The following is a 20,526-nucleotide window of genomic DNA, read 5'->3' on the forward strand; positions in this document are numbered from 1 at the left end:
CTTCTGTAAGGACCTTGTCCTTGAAAATACCAGGCGGACTGACACAATTGACAAATGACTTGTAAGGGACTGTAGACTGACTGTCACCTGTGGACTACATGACTGCCATGCACTCAGTGAGGCTGATCTGGGTCAAGTCAGTTGAAGTCTCCACAAACACATTCTGGGTGTTTGAGGTGGTATTTGAANCTTTCCCACAATGTGTGTAAATTCCGAAGTATTAACGGACAAGTAGATGCAATTATTGGCTAGAAAACGTGTCTCCTTCTGACAGTGCGTTTAAAAATTTGATCTGATTAATCTTCAGAAATTATCAACACATTAATTATGACAGTCCCAGTTTTGCTTGTGCTCCCAGGTCTTCCTTTTGTGATAGAGGCGTTTGGACTTGACGCGTTACTTCACAGATAAACAGGGCTATACATTGTGTGGTCATTTCCTTCGGTTTCCATCACTTCCCACATCAGACAAAGACTTGAAGACAAATTACCAGCTTTTATTGGCCCTGATGAATTGCATCCCCAGAAGGATATCGAAACAGCAGCCCAATGGTCGTTATTCAACATGAAAAATGTGCCTCCGTTATAATGTCGCTTTCATAAATAAATCTCTGGCTGGACTTCCACATTTCACATCACTGATTCACTGTTTCTCCTAATTATCAAAAGAGCTGTTCGTCACAAACAGGGAGAAATGTTGTTATTAGCCGTTAGTTACGTCTAAAACTGGAGTGATTCATTACGGCAACACAGAGACCAGCTGCTCAAGATGCTTTGTTAAATCCAGTCTCTGTTTTCCTGTCCACCCTTCATGTCACGCTCTGAAAATACCAGCCTGAACTTTAGTTTCAGTCCCAATTATCCCACATTCAGCTCTAATTATTGTTTTTCTCTTTCGTGCAATTTGGAAGTTTCACTCTCAGACTTTTTGTCTGGAACTTCCCAAACACACCATCCATTACAGCTGTGTGCAAACGTCTCTAATCCCATCAGGGAAAGTCACCGCTCCGTAGAAGCCTGTCTTCATGGCTATTTAATCTGTCCGGTCCCAGCAGACCATTAACCCTGAGCAAAAAGGCATAACATTTGATTTTTACACCTTAGATCTAACCAAGAAATACATTTATATACCTTATTTAGAGGTTTTCTTTATTTGTTATTTTTCTGTATCTAATGATGGATAGTGTGTCACAGATTGATACAAAATTTTGATTCAAAAAAGGGAAACAGATGGGTGACATTACTGTCAGCCCAAGTTATCAGCTGTGTTGGGTGTGAACTAGTAAATCTCATTATTGGAACATGTTCAGCTCAGAGGACAAACACACAACCTGTGCCAAATTGTTTGAAATGAATCATATTTTCCCATCCCATCACCTCAGTTCGTTATTTCCCTTCTGTTTGACATGAGGAACACAGATTTAGATTCTTTGAGCATGTTATGCCTCTTCCAGACAGAACTAGTCGATCAACTGGTATACTGTTTTTTACTAATTAATCAAAAAGAAAACCTTGGAGACTTTAGTGTCACTGTGGTTATATGTATTACCTTGATGCTATGGTAGTGCCAGAGCTAATGTTTTGTTAGCATACTTAATTGACAAAGCAGGAATACAAGGTTTACTGTAATTCATCTGTTGACTGTGTCACGACACCTGACCCGGCCATATAACCTACTATTTTTGACAAAATACAATCCGTAAAAAGTACTCATTACTTCCTTTGTCTCGATCTATTCTCCACCCTGTTGTCCTCCTCAGGGTCGTGTGGGGGCTGTGGTCAACTCCAGCAGTCATTGGGTGAAGATTGGCTACACTCTGGAGAGTTTGTGGCCCATCATTAGGCCACATATAGAGATAAACCACCATTTATAAACACACTGGTCCATTTAGCATGTCCGGTTCTGGATGTCCTACATGTCTTTGGACTGTAGGAGGAAAGAGAAGTCCCCAGAGACAAAAGGATCAAATTTAGTGACACTCTTGCTGTAAGGGAAGAACCCAAACCACCACGTTCCACAGTGTGACCCAATGTCTATCAAATGTTTCTACCTGTATGTCATAATTATTAATATGGAGAAACATATTGCTCTTCATGTTCAGGCCTATTTAAGGCACATATCTCACCTCTCCTGCACTGCTGGAGGTTCACAGGTCTCTGTGGGACGGTACTGCCACAATGTTCACATACACTGGAGACTCACCTCCAAAACAGCAAGCCCGGAGGAATCTATCACACAGTTCCATTAACACTTTTACTTCATCTTCCTCTCCACACCTTGGTCCCCTCATTAATCAACAGACCAACCCGCAGGGTTTTCAGTTTTCAGATAAGCGCCATCCATCGGGTGTTTGTGTGGTTAAACTGTGTGTTTGTGTGTTTGCATACAGTTTAACGTACGCACTCTCAGATGTGTGAGGTGCGAGCAGATGTGTGAAGGTTCACATTGTTCCAGAAGGATCTGTGTTTGCATAAATCACTGCGTCATTTAATTTTAGGAGCCGACATCTGATTAAAAAAAAAGAAAAGAAATGGTGTTAGCTTATACAGACAGTCATTTATCCCCCTCAAACTGCTGCCTATGTCGGTTCAGTCATTAAGCGATCTGGTGGTGTTACATCAAATAAGGCATTTTAGGGATGAGCTGTCAAAGCTGACGAGCACAGCTGAATGAAGGATGCTATTCTTAGAATTTTTAAAAAGTTCCACTTCCCCGCCTTTTTTTTGTATTTGTCTCACTCGCTATAATGAGTTCTTCTCCTGCTGTTACCTTTCATCAGCTTGCTTGCCAAGCAATTTTTAGTACAGTGTGCAGCCAAAGATAGCCTCAGCTGTGTGTATGTGCGTTAGGGTCTTGTCTTTGAGCCTTTGTTCTTAATTTACTCCGAGCGTTACGTCTATAAACATTATATCAGTTTTGCTGAAATAAATATATTATATGTGTCACACCTGCTAAGCTTGATATGTATTTAAAATAGCGTCGCCTTAACTTTATCCTTGACCTTAAAGTTGTCTACTGGCGTCGGTGTCAACAGTCGGAGTCAGAATACTGAGAGAACACTTGGTTTGTCTCAGTTAAGTTTGTCCACTTTACCCAGATACAACACTCGCTTCTCCCTCATGGAAAATCTTTTAATAGTAAGGTGGCGACAGTTTACTTCTCACTAACCAGTAAGAGTTAATGACCTATAGTGTTTCAAGTTGGTTGTGGGAGGCGGGGGTCTTTGTCATGGTCACACTTTGAAGTACGTGGAGGCCAAAGCACTCTGTTCCACTTCCCATTAAACTGCTTTTTAATATTTTCCCAACAATTATTGCACAGGGAATGAATTTTGAACACAGTTGCCAGGGGAAATGAAGCAGGAAAAAAAAGCCTTGGCAGAGTGGATCATTTAAGGTCATAATGGGGACAATAATGGCTCTAAAGAGTCATAAAACAATACAAAACACAGGGTTCTGGATAAAGGTCCGGAGTGAAATAAGTGATGTAAGGAGGAGATAATGAGGCTAACTTGTGATGCGTTGTATGGCAGCAAATTAGACAATTAAGTGAAGAGGGACAACTTGCCCAAATGCATGTTTTTTTCCCCTCTGGTTTCCTCATTGATTTTTCAAACCAAATGATCCGAGTGACACTGGTTGCAGTGAGCCCAATTCTCTCCATTTGAGTTTTCAAAGAATAGTTGTAGTACATGCGGAGGACGCTGCTTTTACAGCTAACCATTTCAGAGGAGCAGCCCCGAACATCAGAGAGGGAGTATCTCTTTAGAATTAATCCTGGGGGGATTACTGCTTTTAGGGCTGCTGTAGAAATTCAAATTACACTTTCACAAAGATGTCCTCAAAAACACCCAGCGCTTTGTTATCCCACTGAACATTAAAGCACAGCTTTCTTGGCTTTATGTAGAATTCAAAGTCTTTATTTGTTTGATAATCAAGTAGCCGGCTAATGGCACTGTAATTAATCCTCACAATTGGTGGACTTCATCATGGCGGCCGCTTCTTTTATCATCTTCATTTTGTGTATGTCTGATTGAGAATGAATTGGTCACTTCAGAGGGTCCCTGTTTGTTTTTATGTCTCAGAGCCTCACCGGTTGGTAATGATTTTTTTTTCACCTTGAGGCTGCAGCTGATGTTGATGTATTGAGGCTTTTGTATGAAAGTAAGAAAACTAAGATATGCTGAGATTGACTGTTTAAAAACTGTCAGTAAGAAAGAAAAAAAAAACATGGATAAACTGACAAATATTCACCTGCACCTAAATAACCTGATCCTGCATGTTTTTGGTGAAAACACCTGAGCACCGAGGGGAAAGAAAATGCATGCATACGTTAAGAAGCGTGAAAAATCCACACAGAGAGAACAGTTGTTACCACAATCTAACTGCTGTAGGAAACCAAATCCACATTTTTAACTCGTGTTTATGAAACATTATAACAAAATCACATAGACACATAGTTTTGTTTTTGAGATTTCTTTGTATATCATCTGATAATTTTCTCCAACACTTGAACATGGAAGCAGCTTTTCTCTCCATACAAAAAAACCCACTTGATTGTTATGATACAACGAGCCTTAAGTCAAGCATATTCACTTGGCACAACACTCTCCATAGAAAAGTCAGATTGGCTGTACAGAACGAAGATAACGTTGTCTTGGAACTTAATAATTTCTGAAATTCAAATTGATTTTTTAGTATACAGTGATGGCATAAACTTGAAAACACCAATCACGTGTGTCGTGCCAGCCCACTGTTAAGGAAGGAAAGGAATTATATCAAAGAAAAACCATCTGTCTTCTCAGCAGGTTGAAGGGGAAAAAAAAACCCTTCCAAACAATAAAACAGTGTTGATTCAGTTTCCACAACTGAAAATGTGCACTGCTCAGATTATCTTCCATCACTATTCATCACCAGTTCAATGTCAGAATATCTATTTTGCTTAGTTACCGAAAACAACAGCCGTCTCCATTGTCCAATTAGAGCCACAGTACTGCTGCTGCTGTATTTGCTACAGTACGATCACTGCAGCGAATCTCAATCATTANCCCCCCAGCCCCCACCTCCCAGGAATGTAATTCAACCATGACAGGCTGTTGTCTCTGAGCAGCACAGTGTCTGATGTGGAGGGCGGCTGAAGATTGTGTGAGGGCAGTGTCTGGGGAACAATCGGGACAGTTTTCCCGTCCATTGCAGGGCCACATATTTAGACACACTCACAGTCATACCAGTGGCTGGATAACCTGATGTTTTTGGCCTCAGTCAGGAGAAAGGCTGAAAACCTATGTGATCTATGAAAAAAAAAAACATGTGGCACCACAGTCAAACTGGTGATCTTCTCACAGTAAGGCAAGACCAGCAACCACTCTTCACCTGAACTGTACGAGTGGCATCTTATTTGAGTGGCATCTTATTTGAAAATACTAGAGACTGCATTGAAGAATCTGAAGTAGAATGAAGTCCAGTACATTTACAAATACATTATCAGAAAATTAAATCAGAAAAATAAATATAAAACCAAAGATATAGTTTGTGTTTCCATAACTTCACCCGGGAACAAACACACCTTTACTGGGTTTTGTGCTATTCTTTCATGCAGACAGTATTGCCCTCCATTTATGGATTAATTCAGATAAACACTCCAGCCACAGCCGGTGGGGGTGAGGTGGGGAGGACACAGTGGTGGGCAGCTTGTCAGCAAGGGTATTCTGCCGTAGTCAAATCCTTCTTTGTCTGCACGTTTTTGTCTGTGAACACTTTATCCTTCGTGCATGGATTAAATGGAAATTGCTGTATGTGTGTGTGTGAGAGAGAGAGAGCGAGGATTGCTGACTGAAGCTGTAACAGAAAAGACAGTTTGGATGAGGGATGGCTTAAAGAGCAGGCAATTGTCATAATGATGACTTGAAGCACGCACACAGTCCACCGCGGCCTCATATACTGTAGCAACCAGTTGCCTGCCAAATTCAATGTCACCAGAGTCAATAGTGGCTGAAATATACGGCAGGATACCTTCACCACAGTGGAGTAAGCGATATTATGATGCAGTGTGTGCAGATGATGGGAGTATGATTGCACTGTAATATTTTGTCCTCTGCCTTCCTGTTGAACCAGCATTCCCTCAGCCGGTCAGTTTGACTGTGTTCTTGTCCAGCACCGTGAAAGTAAAGATGTATCGGAGTCAACACTGAGTCGAGCAACAAGCTCCACCATCTGTCTGTTGTCCTGCTGACACCCTCACATGTGGAAAGAGAAGGGGGTTGGGTGGGGGCACTTCAGTATCGACCCATATCGCCTTCAGAAAAATTTGGCTATTTTTGTACTGTACTTTGAAAAATGCCCCGCTCCACTAGCTGTGATGGCTGGAGCCGCACAGAGCCTGACATTTTAACTAATGTTTCCCTGCTCTCTGCACGGCACGGGTCAAACATCTCCCTTGTTTTCCCCACAGTAATAGAAAGAAAAAGAGACAACAACAACCACAGAAATACATTTACCTGGACTGGTTTCATTTGCATTAGAACCAAAATGTCATGTCAGAGCACTGCCACAGTCTGAAAATAATACAGCCCAAATGTTTTCAGAATGATATTTATGAATGTGAGTTTGAAAAAATAACTATTGCAGTACCAAATCCTACAATATTAGCATGATTCACTGTTGCCACAATGGCTCAGACCAAGTCAGAAACTCTACTGTTGATGTCATCAACCTCTGAGTCAGTTTAAGGAACCATTCCATTCCTCCTGTTGTTACTTTTATATTCTTACAGTGTGGCCACCTTAACAAAATTAATCAAGTTGTTTTTGTCTTGTAATACTCTGGAGAGATCTTTCCTTGATGTCAGGACTGAGCTGGATCTCCTCGTCCACTCTGCACTCCTGTGTCACCTAGTTCCTAACCTTGAATACTCCATGTGTAATGCCACGCAGTCACATGGAAGACCTTTAAAAATTGAATTTTTTTTTTACTTTGGAAGTGTAACCAATACTCTTATATTACATTTCAAGACCAATTTGTCTCATGAATGTTTGATGAGAATGTCCAATCATGCATAGACAAGAAAGAGATGAGGAATGGGAGAAGAGAAATTTAAAAGCGGGTGAATGGCAAGAGACAGAGACAAATCAGGCTTGGAGAGAAAGTGAAAAGGGGAATGTGTGTCTATGTGTCGGAGAGCCGGGGGGTGGGGGAGTGTGGGGGTGCTGCTGAGGTAGCACTGCATTACACATGAGGATTTGAAATGGCCCAGATAAAGTAATCTATGATTAACTGGGGCGCGGCTGGCTCACCACCCTGCCAGCAGCTGTAGTCAGGGGCGAATTACAAAATTATGGCATGTCCAAACATTTGAAATAAGCCAGGAAATATATTTCAGGACAGGGGAGAAAAGATTTTGTGGAGTATGAAGTTGTGGGGGAAGTCAAAGGTAACAGACAAAAGCGAGGGAGTAGAGTGACAGGGGAGGCAGGAGTGCAATTAAGACAGACCTTTGTAGACATCACATTTGGCAGAGACATGTTGAAATGTTAGAACGGTCCCTGGAGGATTTAGGCAGAGAAGCCGGAGGCTGGGGTCGTGGTTGGCGTAGTGATCGGCGTGCAATGATTGCTGCAACAACCGTCTGACAGGATAACAAATCAAATTATAAATATGGACACCACAGCGCAGATCCCGCCACTGTCTGAAATTGATTGCCAGCACTGGGAGCTGATAAAGTCAGGGCCGGTCTGTCATAGTCCATCAGGCGTCATTATCACCAGGGGAACACTAAACCTTATGCAGAGCTGAAGGAGGGAGAAGATTTGATGAGCACGACTGCTCTTAAAAAAAAAGAAAAAAAAAAAAGACAGTGATTCATTCTGCGGTTTTTATTATGAAGGGATCTACAGCCACATTAGTCGTACTGGTCTTATAGTGGAACTTTAAACTCAAAGTTATTTTCAGCCTCCTGAGATCTCCTTGTGAATTTCACTGTAATATTTATCAAGTTTAACTGTTACAGTCAGAATTTAGCATTTTGTTTCCAATGAGTACATTTTCCAATTAGCACCTTAAACAAAGTTTAGATTGGTTTAAAAAAAAATCAAAGCTGCCTCATATAAATACACACTGAGGAGAACACTATAAAAATATAGTGTCCTTTTCAGACTAACGTTTGTATTAAATTGACAAAAACACAAAGTATATTTGGTTTTAATTATAGTAGGTGTTTTAAGAATAACAGCACATGGACCTAGATGTTTACTAGAATAAAATGTAAAGAATCATCATTTTTATTAATAGCTGAATCAATGGCCAACTTTCTCACTTCTGTTCTGAAAATAAACACACTTTGTCCCAGTTGTACTCATCAATATTAGAGAATAAAACTCTTTGATATCAAAGCTTTGCTACATTTTGCAACTTGTAGAGAAAGCTTTAGTTCATAACACATGTATACTGATACCAGTGCATACATTTACTGTACATACAACAGTACCAGTATACAGTACCCATAGTGGATTTTTCAAGAGTGTGACTTTCCAAAACCCACTTTTTAAATTGACAGCTTGTAAAAAAAGTGAAGTTTTCAGCAAAAAAAAAAAAAAAAAAGTATTCTCATAACAAGTAATTATGGAACATTTCCCACAAACTGCACTCAGTCACAGGTTCTGTCTTCAGTTCAACAGCTTTCAAAATAAACTACCTGGTAACTGGAACAAGCTACTAAATATAAATAGGTTCCTGTGCACCAACTTTCTGACAAATAAAAGCTTGTGCAATAGGTCTAAATAAACTCATCTGCTTCCGATGATTCCAATTGGCCGGTTGATCAGTGCAGTTTCACTAAAAACTAACAACAAAATAAGCAGGTTATTAAAAAAAGGTAAGGTTGTTAAAAGGTTACCACCATTTTTAAATAGCTAACATTTGGCTAAAACTATTTAGCACAAATAACATTCAAGTCATTAAGTGTTATAAAACTTGCATAAATGAAGGATTGAACTTGACCAGTTGTAATGTGTGAACTATAAACTGGTGCCAGTTCTTCTGACCCCGTGACTTTATTAAATTGATTGACTCTGACAGCCACGGTGTTAGATGTTGAGAAGTTTTTTATGAAATTATTATGAAATTTGTTGACCTACAGAAGACAAAAACCCAGAGCATTGAACCCTCCGTCGACCTCAAACAACCTTAGCACATTTATTGGCAGCGCATTTAGCCGCTGATAAAATATTTAACTCAGAGCCAGGACTGTCAACCTTATGGTGGAGTTAGTAAAAATTAATATTTCATGGTAGTCAATTCAATTCTTTTTGCAATTCTGCAAGCGGGAAAGGCTCTGAGTCACTAACAATGCCTCTGTTATTTCTTAAAAGGCTTGATGGTCTAAATTGGAAACTCAGGGCCAGAACCCACCTGAGCCAAATGTCTGGCCAGTGTCGACCCATTGCTCCATCTGTCATCACGCCTTCGTGGATAAACATCTCTGATTAGACTCTTTTTTTTTCTATTATTGCAATTCGAGGATGTTGTACAATTGTATTGTGATTATTGGCAAACATGTTTTGACACACAACAGGAGAGGTTTAGATTCTGAGAAGGTGGTCTTGATCATTTTTCAACCTTCTCAGGGTCATGTAAGGATTCGTCACTCGCTGTTTGTACTTTTCAAAGTCACTGTGGCTTCTTTGCCTGGAGGAGAGGGAGTGACAGACCGAGGTGTCCGTAAGTATTGGTGGGACATATATGCTGAAGGAACAGGGCAGTGAATCAAAGACAGTAAAAGTATTTTTTTTCTCTGATACTTTCTCAGTTATTACATTATAAATCTGAAATACAAGCTGTTGGACTCCCAGCGACAGAAGCTTTGAGGGACAAAGGACAGCAGACCAAAGCAGTAGTGACACAATTTTAAAATCCAGTCAGACTCATCACCGGTGATTTTTCTGATATAATTATTCTTTATGGTCCACTAATAATCACCTGATTGAACCGTGTACAACAGACAGCTAAAGAATCTGTCCTTTGTTAATTTACCCCCACAGCTTTGATATTTACATCCCTACACCAGAATCTCACTTGAGCCAGGTTATTGTTTGCATCTCCACATTTAAACCGGCATGTATGTTAGGTCTATTTTTTTAGTGATTGTGGGTGTGTAAGCATTTATCATGCACACTTTGGCCACAGCATGAAATGCTTGGAATAATTTGGCCCTCTGGGAGGCTAATTTGGGACCCCTGGCTGACACGGAACATAGCAGTTAAATCTGGACCATCATGTCATCATGAGTGTTGAAGGACAACCTTGATTGAAGTGCTTTTGTGGCTTCAATCGCTATGTAATCATCTATAAGATTTTCTGCAGAGGATTTCTGACTTTTTCATTTTTGGAGACAAAAACATCAGCAAAAAAAATCAATTTACACCTCTGACTTATCACAGCTTGCTTTTAATATTCACATGCACTGAAGTTCTTCAAGATTACAAATTACGTGCTTAGTAATTTTCCTAGAGAGGGCTGTCATTAGAAGTAATGTTCCCAGGTTTAGCTTTTTCGTGAGCTAACTCGCATAACAAGTGGTTTTGCCAATGGTTGGACTAAAGGACATTAGTCTGAGCGGTGCGACAGCTTTTCAATAATTCCCCAAACTTATAACTGTGGCAAATAAATGGAGGCTGTGGTTGATGTTAGACTGGTTCATTACATGGACTAATACGGTTTCAGAATTTTTCCACCCGACATCTCAGTGTAACATCACTCATCTTTTACATGCCTTCAGAACTCTAGAACCTTCCTGAACTTAAAGTTGTTCTTTTTGCAGAAAATAATTGAGTCTACTACTAAACTTTTAGTCAACACAAAAGGTGAAAGGAAATTCTGCAAAACATTGTTAGCTAGTTGGAAGAAGACAAAGAAAGACAAAAAGGAACTTTGCCCTTGAGCTGGTTACCTGTGCAGAATCTGTTGTACAGATTAGACTGGGAATTAGAAAGGTTACTGCAGGGTCACATCCCTCTCCAATTGAAGCTGCTACTACTACTAGCTCAACAGAAAACAGAAGCCCAACTGTATCATTTTCTTTATTTACTACTCTCACGGAGAGCAAAGTATCCAAAGTACTAGACCCCATTCCATCCTACCTCTTGTAGCCCCTACTGTCACAGCAGCAATCAGATGCGATTAACGCTTCACTAAAATCAGGATAATTTTCTACTGTGTTCAAACAGACTCGGGTTACGTCGGCACTTAAAAAAAAAAGTACTATCGGCCGGTCTCACTCTTCCCATTCCTTCCCAAGATCATTGAAAGGACGGTCTTCAAAATAGTAAGAGAATGTCTTTGTCAAAACAACCTCCTTGACTCCAACCAATCTTGCTTCAAAACACGGCACTGCACTGAACCGACCCTACAGGCTACCCCAGCTCCTAGTACAGATCATGGTCATGGCCTTCACTACTGCATTGCCCCTCTAGCAGGCCTCCCAGCCTGTGCAACAAAACCCTTACAGATGGTCCATAACCCGGTGGCACGTCTATTCTTTAATCAGCCTAAATAGGCACCCACAGCTGCCCGCATCACATAGGCGCCTATGAAATGAAATGTATTGTTATTATTATTACTGTGCTAGCCTACAAGGTACTTGCGGCTCCAGCCGGGTGTGTGCACTCGGAATGGCTACTGTTGCTCGGGATGCCAAGCTGTGGCCCTGCTGCAAAGTGTCATACAAACATCCTTCATTTTCAGTTCTCTGGTGTTTACCAGAGCTGCGAGTTCATCTCAGTACCCTGGGTCTAGCTGAGGTCAGATCATAGGTAATGCTATGAGAGGAAGCAAGCAGGGCCCAAATGCAGCACACGGGAGACTTTTTTCAAGTTGCAGAAAGTTCATTTGCAAAATCCAAACTAACAAAATTGCTTGGAACAAGTAACGCAGAAACAGGGGCACACGGGAACAAGACACGCAGGAACATTCGCCACAAAGAACATCGCACACTGATCCAATAAAGACAGTGAGGGAGAGAGGTGTATATACACAGGGCACCAGATGACACTAGTGAGACTAATGACAGAGACACAGCGGAGTGTGATGACACTGATTACTCCTTTAACACAGGAGGAACTGGGAGACAGACACACCTCACAGTACCATAATTACGCAGCAGTAAAATTGGAATTCATTTGCTCTTGTTGCACGCCCACTGCTACAGTTCTGATACCTGAAGGGACCTGCCCCCCACTTTTGGAACCACAGGAGTAGTGTATTGTGAATTTGGCTAAAATTGCCCTTTTATTGGTTATTAAATAAAAGGAACTTTGGAGGCAATGGTTTACTTTAAATCTGACTACTTTATCAGGTCAGATTAATTAATGCATATCCAGATGTGTTTGTTTTTCTGTTTCATTTTGAAAACACTGGAATATTCTGCTTCCATCTGGCTGTCTGTGATCCCACTCTGGCTGTAATCCCCCTCCCTCCTGTCTGTGTACGACTGGCTCAGTGCGGTTGTTCTGGTAGAACTAGTGTTGATAAACTAGCTTCACCTCGCCAAGTGCCTCCTGAAGTGTTTTCCTCACCACAGACAGACCTCCCTAAAAGAGAAGAGATTGCCCTTGAAATGTTCTCTCCAGTTCATTGCATCCCACCACTGGTGCCATTTTTTCCCCCTCACTGAATCGCTATTTGTGGATGGTCTTTTTTGTTGTTGTTGTTGTTGAGAGATGCACTTCAGAACGGCTGAAAAAGAATCTTATTCATATCTAATTTGATGTTTTCAGAATAGATTCAACCTCACATTTTGTTGTGTCGGAGGTGGAATCAAAAGTAGATTTCTTACATCCTCTGGAGCCACCTACACCACTGTACCGTCGGAACGTCTTTTTATCATGCCGACGTTTCCCTGCACTCGGAATTGCAAATTTGCTCAAGGTCAGGCGGTTTGAATAGAATTGAAGGTGAAAACCAATTTTCTGACTATTATTATGTTCCCACTCTTTGGAATTCAAATATTGTCTTATGATGTTCCACTTCACAGACCCTTCAGTGGTGATTTCAGAGCTCGGCTGAGAGCTTTGAATCCTTAACAGTATGGGTTGTGTGATACGTCTTTGTTCATTTTGTCTTGTCCCCTCACATCATCTACAAAAAAGCAAAACGCATGTTTAACCAGCTGATGTCCAGTTAGAACCAGTCACGGTCCAAACCAGCCAATTCCAATCACTTAGCAATCAACCAGTGTCCCTATAATTTTTAGACTCTCTTTTGGTTTTCACACAGAAATTAGACAATAAGTAATCAACATTTGATGTTTTTGGGAAGATTGAAAATTTGCACACCCAAAATAAGTGATTCATGTACAGAAAATATATTTCAAAAATATGAAAATAATACTCAGGTACAGCCACAGTAAAACAAGTTTTTGTTGCATTACATGTTATCCATATAAATGCAATATTTAACTTTTAGAGAATTGTCAGCTAAAGTCTTAGTATTGCATATTTTATTGAATGTTACCCAGAGAACCTTTGAGTTTCAAAGATTTATAGTGTTTCATCTTTGTAAACAAGCTAACAACAAACATTTTTCTTTGTAGAAGTAGCAGCAAGACATCATGTGTGTTGTTGTTTGGATGAATGTGATGATCAGTGGGTTACGACAGCTCCAGTGACCTCGACCATAACAGAATTCACATATACTGGAGTGACACACATTTTCAAAAGGGAGGCTTGTTTTGAAGCCTTGCAGCAGAAGACATAAAAGAATCAACATAACGGTTTGTTTCGCATGTGAGCATATGGTAGAGTAAGCCTGAGGGCACAATGACGTGACTGAAACTGATTCACCAGCCTTTGTGAATGAAACATTTCTATTAGAAACCAAGAGAATTCAACTCCATCCTACTTATATCCCTACAGATAAGGTTCCATGTGTGCTCATTAAGTATGAGAAGTTGGTTGAACAGAGATGACTTTGCGGCACCAGATGACAACACACACACACACACACACATATATATATATATATATCATTTTGCTAGATGATGTGGAAAAAGCATAGAATGCCTAGTAGCCTGCATGAACAGCAACAACAGCAGCAGCAACAACATATACAGCTAAACACAACCCACACCAAACCCCTGACAAATAACCAGCAACTGCTGGAATCCAGCCTTTTATTCAGAGACCATTGGCGAGAGAACCAATCAGCTTAGAGCACACACCTGAACCACTTTGCCAATCAGCCATGCACACCTGCATCACATTACACATGCACAGACACAGAGGCAAATGGGGAAACACACCATCTCCTATAGTCAACTAAGGAATTCTCATTGAAAGTAAAACCGTACTAATAGTAATACAATACTAGTACAATTTTCCTGAAAAAGCACATGTTTAAAAAAAATTAAAAATAATTTGCTTTGCTGATATAGAGCTCCGTGCCTCCAAAAAACAATGTCACAAAAGATTTGTTAATCTCTACAAAATCCTGAAAATAGATGTCTGGTGGCCAATTATTACATATGTACTGTACCAAAGCAAGAAGCAGCCACGACAGAACCAGGAGATACTGTAGTCACATTCAAACAAGTTGTCATATAATTCATTGCATGAAATACAAAAGGTAAACAAAAAAAACCTGCATGGAGTGGTAGGTTGTATCTGCCTATTTATTTATAGTACCGTCGCAGTACTTAACTGTCCGTCCACTTACCTGCATCTTTTAAATGTGTGGGTTTTATGTCGTTGGGGCGCCTGGGCGGACGTGACTTGCGTAAACATGATGAAAATTGTAGATTCAAGGCCGATATTACACAGCACTAGAAAATTCAGACAATCATGTCACATTGTTGATGAATTGCAGAGGCAATCAGAATTACAAAGGCTGTGTAAACAGTTGTCTGATCAGCCTCTACCCACTGCAGCAATCACAGCCCGAGACACAGACATTGTTGTCATTTCTGGCCACAGAGCTGCCACTTCAGCCTAGGCAAACAAGCCAAAAATCATGTTTGTTTGTATCTTTCATTATTCATGAGGTATTATTTTTCATACGTGTCATTCATTTGTGTAAGTTATTTATACCTGTGTGATTACATTTGGAGTTGAACTCTTAACCAGAACCAGTCTAAGAATGGAACCGTGCTGACAAGAGAGTGACGATCTGGTAGCAGCCACATTAAGCCCCACCCATTCATAGCCACCCATGTACAATCTATGTCAGCGAGTGGGCTTTTGTGCTGGCGTAATTACTTAATCTGAGCTCCTGTGGCGATTTAGTTTGTGTGCAGCAGGCGGGCGGCTTTCACACAATCTTGTAAAAAGCCGAACCACGAGCAGCTTTGATTTCGCTGTCTTAAAGAAAGTAATGTACTAATGGCTGGTGTCACATGTGATTCCTATCTGTCCCCCATGTTCTGGGACAAACTTTGTCCCATTCCTCCCCAATCTTCCTGACTTGTCTAAAGTGTTTCACCGAAATCGTAGTGGAGAGTCCACAGCGCATTTAAGAGTGTGCAGCACACTTTTTCTCTTTTTGTTTGTTATTTATAATGTTCCTGGGCAACACTTAACTAGAACTGAGGCCCATCAAGGCGGGCCGATAAGGAGCGAGGGATCCGCTTTAGTCAATTACCGCAAAGTGCCGAGTTCAACTCAGTGGGCCTTTTATGAGGCACAGCAGCTGGGTAAACAAATTAATCGTATATCCACGGTTCCCAACACAAGCATACGGCCCAAGGCAATCGTACATCAGGCAGAGTGATAGCTGCTGTCTTCGCCAAGAAATAGAGGGGTCCTGATATTAAAGATGGCCAACAACGTGGGATTCATAAGGCATCATTCATCGCACTTGGACTGCCTCTCAGCTGTGCTCTTCTCTCTGTGTTGTCCATTCTGTTTCATCTTAACACAGACTCCCCCCCAAAAAAGAGAGAATGTCTTTGCGAATCTGTCCTTTCCAAAATTGTCCTTGATGTATTATGAATGACTTGAACGGCAGAAAATGGTGGACCCGCTGTCCAAATAAGGAAATTATTGAATAATTATCGAGGGATAACTATAATAATAATAATGCAAGATTGAAGTAAAGTATGTTTGGTTAGGCTCTCGTTTCCTACATGACCTTGAAGATGTGTGTTACACCATATTCTCTGTTGTCTGGTGAATAGACCAGACGGCACTACAGTCAATACAATCGATACAATCATTTTGTGCACAGTAAAGGAAGAGAGGTATCTGGAGACGGTGTGTGTGTCTGCACTCTGTGGCCAAGAGTGTGAAGTCCTGTGTGCTGCATAGCCTTTCAAATAAATAGACACATTTGGTGGTAACTTGTACGATAACAATTTGTTAATGATATTCAGAAACACAGGTCGGGAAAATTACAATAAATTTCATGTTTTTTACTTTTGAAAAATGCTCGATGCGGGATCGACATGACTGTTTTTCTGGTTATTCAGGAACCTGTATTTGATATTGCTGTGTTTTCCTCAGAATTTAGTTCTCTTTTTTTGGCTTCAGGGGAACTGTGTCTGTAACAGGGTTGCTATCATTCTCTGTTGTCAGATTTTCCGGAGGTGTTGGCTGGTTTTCAAGAAAGCCTCCAGCAAAGGACCTCGTCGGTTAGAGAAGTACCCCGATGAGAAGGCAGCCTACTTCAGGAGCCTCCACAAGGTAAACAGACATGACTCACCCTTACATAACTATGAAAATCATTCACCTCGTATAAAGACGATTCATTTGGATTCGTTTCCCATCAGGACAGTTCATTGATTACCATGTTTTTTGTGGCAATCTGTGCATGTTATTTTCTTTATCCACATTTTTAACACTAACTAAATGGCTCTTATGCTGCCGTGATGAGTCAAGATGATGCAGCATGTATTATTTACATTGTCATTATATTAGAACTCAATATCTCCTGGGTTTGTCTCGTAAAGAAACACTTCAACCTTCCTCTCCTCTCGTGAAACTCCGTCTCAGGTCTCTGATGATAATTTCCTATTAAATGTCCCGCACATATTCATTACCGTTACTTAATGTGAAATGAAAAATGTTCCCGTACTGTTGTGACATGATCCTGAAGAAAGTATATTACATTAAAATGCAGTACTTGTTACAAGAATCAGGGTGCATTAACACCTAATATTCTGCTTCGCTGGTGCACACCTGATACAAGTTGGTCCCACCTTTTCATTTTTCATCTGGTTCAGTTCACATTTAAATTTAAAGGCAAAACCTGAATTGACTCTTTATATTATGAACAAAAGTCATGTGCATAGAAATACTGTTCATTATGATCTCGGCAGTTGGGGGTTATAAATTGAAAACAGCAGAGATGATTTTTCTCAGGGTAAATCAGCAAGTCAGATTAGCTTCTTCTTTCTGTCCTTCCCCCTGACGGACAGTAACTAAGGAGGGTTTTTTTAATCCGGTGGTTGTTACCATTCATGGGGGACCATAATGCTGATGTGTCCCTGGGTTAAAATTAGTCTGAGAATCCTGCTCAAGAAATGATGGTACCTTTTTTTATTGTACCTCGACACGAGAGTAAAGTATAAGTCCTCCTCTTTTCTTAAGGTAGTCTTAAAATAATAATTGGTAATAAAGTCTTTGATTCTACTACTATTTCACTCACTATTACAGTTACAATAGTGAGGACCATAGAGCGAATAAAACTAGATGATAACGGGAGATCCGGACGACAGGTGTATTAAGGGAAAGCTAATTTGATACCTGATAAAACACATTCTACTACAGCTAATGAAAAAGTTCTCAATTTCCCTGAGCAGTTGAGTTCATGCTTTTTGACCTCAGAGATCGGAGCGATAGATGTTTTAACTTCTAATCCACTTTATTGGTATCCCCTGCTGCTGCACTGTACCAGACATGAATTGTGAATGAAGTATCCCCCTGCAGGGGCTATCCCGTGTGGCTCTGGCCCCCTCTCCCAGGGGCATCTTACACCCAGGACTGGAGTGAGCAATGAGTGCACACATGCATCAGTGCATTTGGTAATACGTTGCCACAAGATCAAGAAAGGTTTTGTCTGAGGGCTTCATTCACGCTGCACTGCTTTGGGATGAAATAGGCTGAACTGGTGTACGGTTCAAAGGAGTAAAGAGCCTCAATTAAATAATACTAGTTAATAAGTTAATGTGTGACTGTTATTCTTTGACATTGGTTGTAAATGTCGTAGTAACTGGGTAGTGTGTAAACATCATTTCCTCTAACTAAAAATTCTAATCCTGCTTTATATCTGCTGTTAACAGCAATTATGTTTCGTCACTGACTAGTTAGCTTTAGCAAGTGTTTGTAGGTTCATTTTTGTAGGTTAATATAAGCCTATTTAAAGATGATGTTACGTTTTACCTCTACATTATTTATACAATGCAGATTAACGTAAATAATTTAAAAAAATATTTATTTTTATATTCAATTTGTTTATTCTTTCCGTGTAACCGACTCATGGCCTGGTTTTGGTCCCCTACCCGGTGGTTGGAGCTTCCTAGGCTAAGGCTAAGGTGTTTTGTTCATTCAATGTAAATTGTGTTGTAGTGTGTGTTTAGTTCATCCTAGCATGTTGAGGTTTGAACATTTCTTTGGTTTCTGTGTAGCACAAATGTCTACCGTCGTATTTGATTTTTCAGTTTTGCCGTATTTTTCAATTTGCAGCAATGAAAGCCAGTTCAGCCACAAAGTCAATCTTCAGTAAAACAAACCTCTTTATATTGTGTTAACAGCCATTATTTATACTCACACTCACAAAGTGGAAAACATTCTTGTCATCACAGAGGCCTTTGTTACACTGTTCACAGAGGTGCTTTAAAATGTGGCATTAACAAAGAAGGAAAGTGAGACTGTTTTGTGTAATATGAGAGAAGAAAAGGGAAGAAAAATATATCACTGGTGTTTACACACAAATGCAGTAGGCTGGAAACACACACACATAAACAATACAAAGGGACTAAGAAACACAGCTGAACAACTCCTACATTTGATGCTTACTTTGTGTCAGTTGTGACAGTTATATGAATGAATAGCTCGCCTGAGGACGAATAAATACTTTATCTCTCATGAGAGAAAAGAAACACCTCATATCATATAAATATTTAAGTACGATCTTTGAGGGGAATAATAAACAACAGATGAAAAAAACATCTTAAATCCCTCCATATTCAAAGCTTCCTCTCTCTTTATGCCTCTGTTTTGCGACATTGTTTTGCCGGTGAATATATTTGACTAAATTGTGAATGCGGAGCAGCCAATAAGGAGAAAAACTCCTGACATTATATGGGATGGAGACCTGCTATCCACATATGTTGCGGTCGTTATTAGGGCTTGTCTTTTAACCTTTAACAGTCAGGCTTTACAGTACGGGCACTGAGCCCAGCTAATTCATTCCCAACGGGCTGGCAAAGGGCCTGGGGTTTGTACACAACGGACCACAATAATGTAATGGGCCTTATCTCTCAGGCAGAGGGAGCAGAGAGGATTCTGTTGGGGGAAAAACGGTCTGTAAATGCAGGCGATATTCAATTAAACACAATCTTCTTTCTTTCCATTCACGATCAATCTGCTGGTAAAGCCATTCAGATGCTTTTGATTGCACATCTCCCTATTGACCGCAGAGCAGTTTTCAAGAAGTTACTCTCACAACAGTGGACACACAGTGGGAGTGGAATCAGAGTGAGGTCACATGCATTTATAAAGGGCTTTAAAATTTATAGTAAATGTAACAGAATACACTGAAGCGGGACCAGGCTGCAGGAAAGTGAGGACACGCTGCACACAATCTGGTGCATGTTGAAAGGTCCATTTATATGGTCGTTTTCTTTACGATGTTTAATGTTTTATATGTACAATTACGGTGTTTACAATTGAACCACAAAGGTTAGGTCAGGTAGAACAGAAGTCCATGGAATCAACAGAAAATAGAAGGTGAATCACAGAAGCAGCAGAGACCGTTTGGACGAGGAGTAGGTGGTGCAGACAAAATAACGACTGCAGAAAAACTAAAAAGAGTGAGTAGGAGGCAAAGACCAGCAGGACCAGCAGGGCCACTGACCACAGGACAGGGTTGGACCAAGGTTGATAAAGCGTTCTTAAAGTTAGTATCAGAGACTTCCAACCGTTTGTCACCAGGTTTCAAGGCCAAAGATTAAAAATAAGCTGTGAATACTGAACCTCTGACTTCACTTACAAGTTCTCATTTACAGTACCCCAGACTGTTTCCTTCATGTAACTTTCTCCTCTCCCTCCTTCCCCCTGTAGATCACTGAGCTCCACAACATCAAGAACGTCACCCGTATGCCCAGGGAGACAAAAAAACACGCTGTGGCCATTGTCTTCTGTGATGACACGTCCAAAACATTTTCCTGTGATTCAGGTACAGTATGGGACTCCATTATAAAGAGATGTGTGGTTCTAATTTATACCAGTAGGTGCTAGATAAGTTTAATGTGGTTGTTGGTCAAAGGCCAGGCAGGACTATGACTATGGACAAGAAAGAAACACGAAGAAAAGCGTTTTTTAGG

General features: G+C 40.5%; 1 protein-coding gene across 1 annotated transcript in view; it reads left to right on the forward strand.

The window, feature by feature from the left end:
- The window catches only part of dok6 (docking protein 6), a 41,363-nt gene that overhangs the window by 7,288 nt on the left and 13,549 nt on the right, over positions 1-20,526 (forward strand). The window contains exons 2-3 of the mRNA XM_025054580.1: positions 16,556-16,663; positions 20,264-20,378. Coding sequence (XP_024910348.1) covers positions 16,556-16,663; positions 20,264-20,378 — 223 coding nt within the window. The remainder of the gene's footprint in view (positions 1-16,555; positions 16,664-20,263; positions 20,379-20,526) is intronic.

This window comes from Cynoglossus semilaevis, chromosome 3 (genome assembly GCF_000523025.1).
Source record: "Cynoglossus semilaevis isolate Cse_v1.0 chromosome 3, Cse_v1.0, whole genome shotgun sequence".
NCBI lineage: Eukaryota > Metazoa > Chordata > Actinopteri > Pleuronectiformes > Cynoglossidae > Cynoglossus > Cynoglossus semilaevis.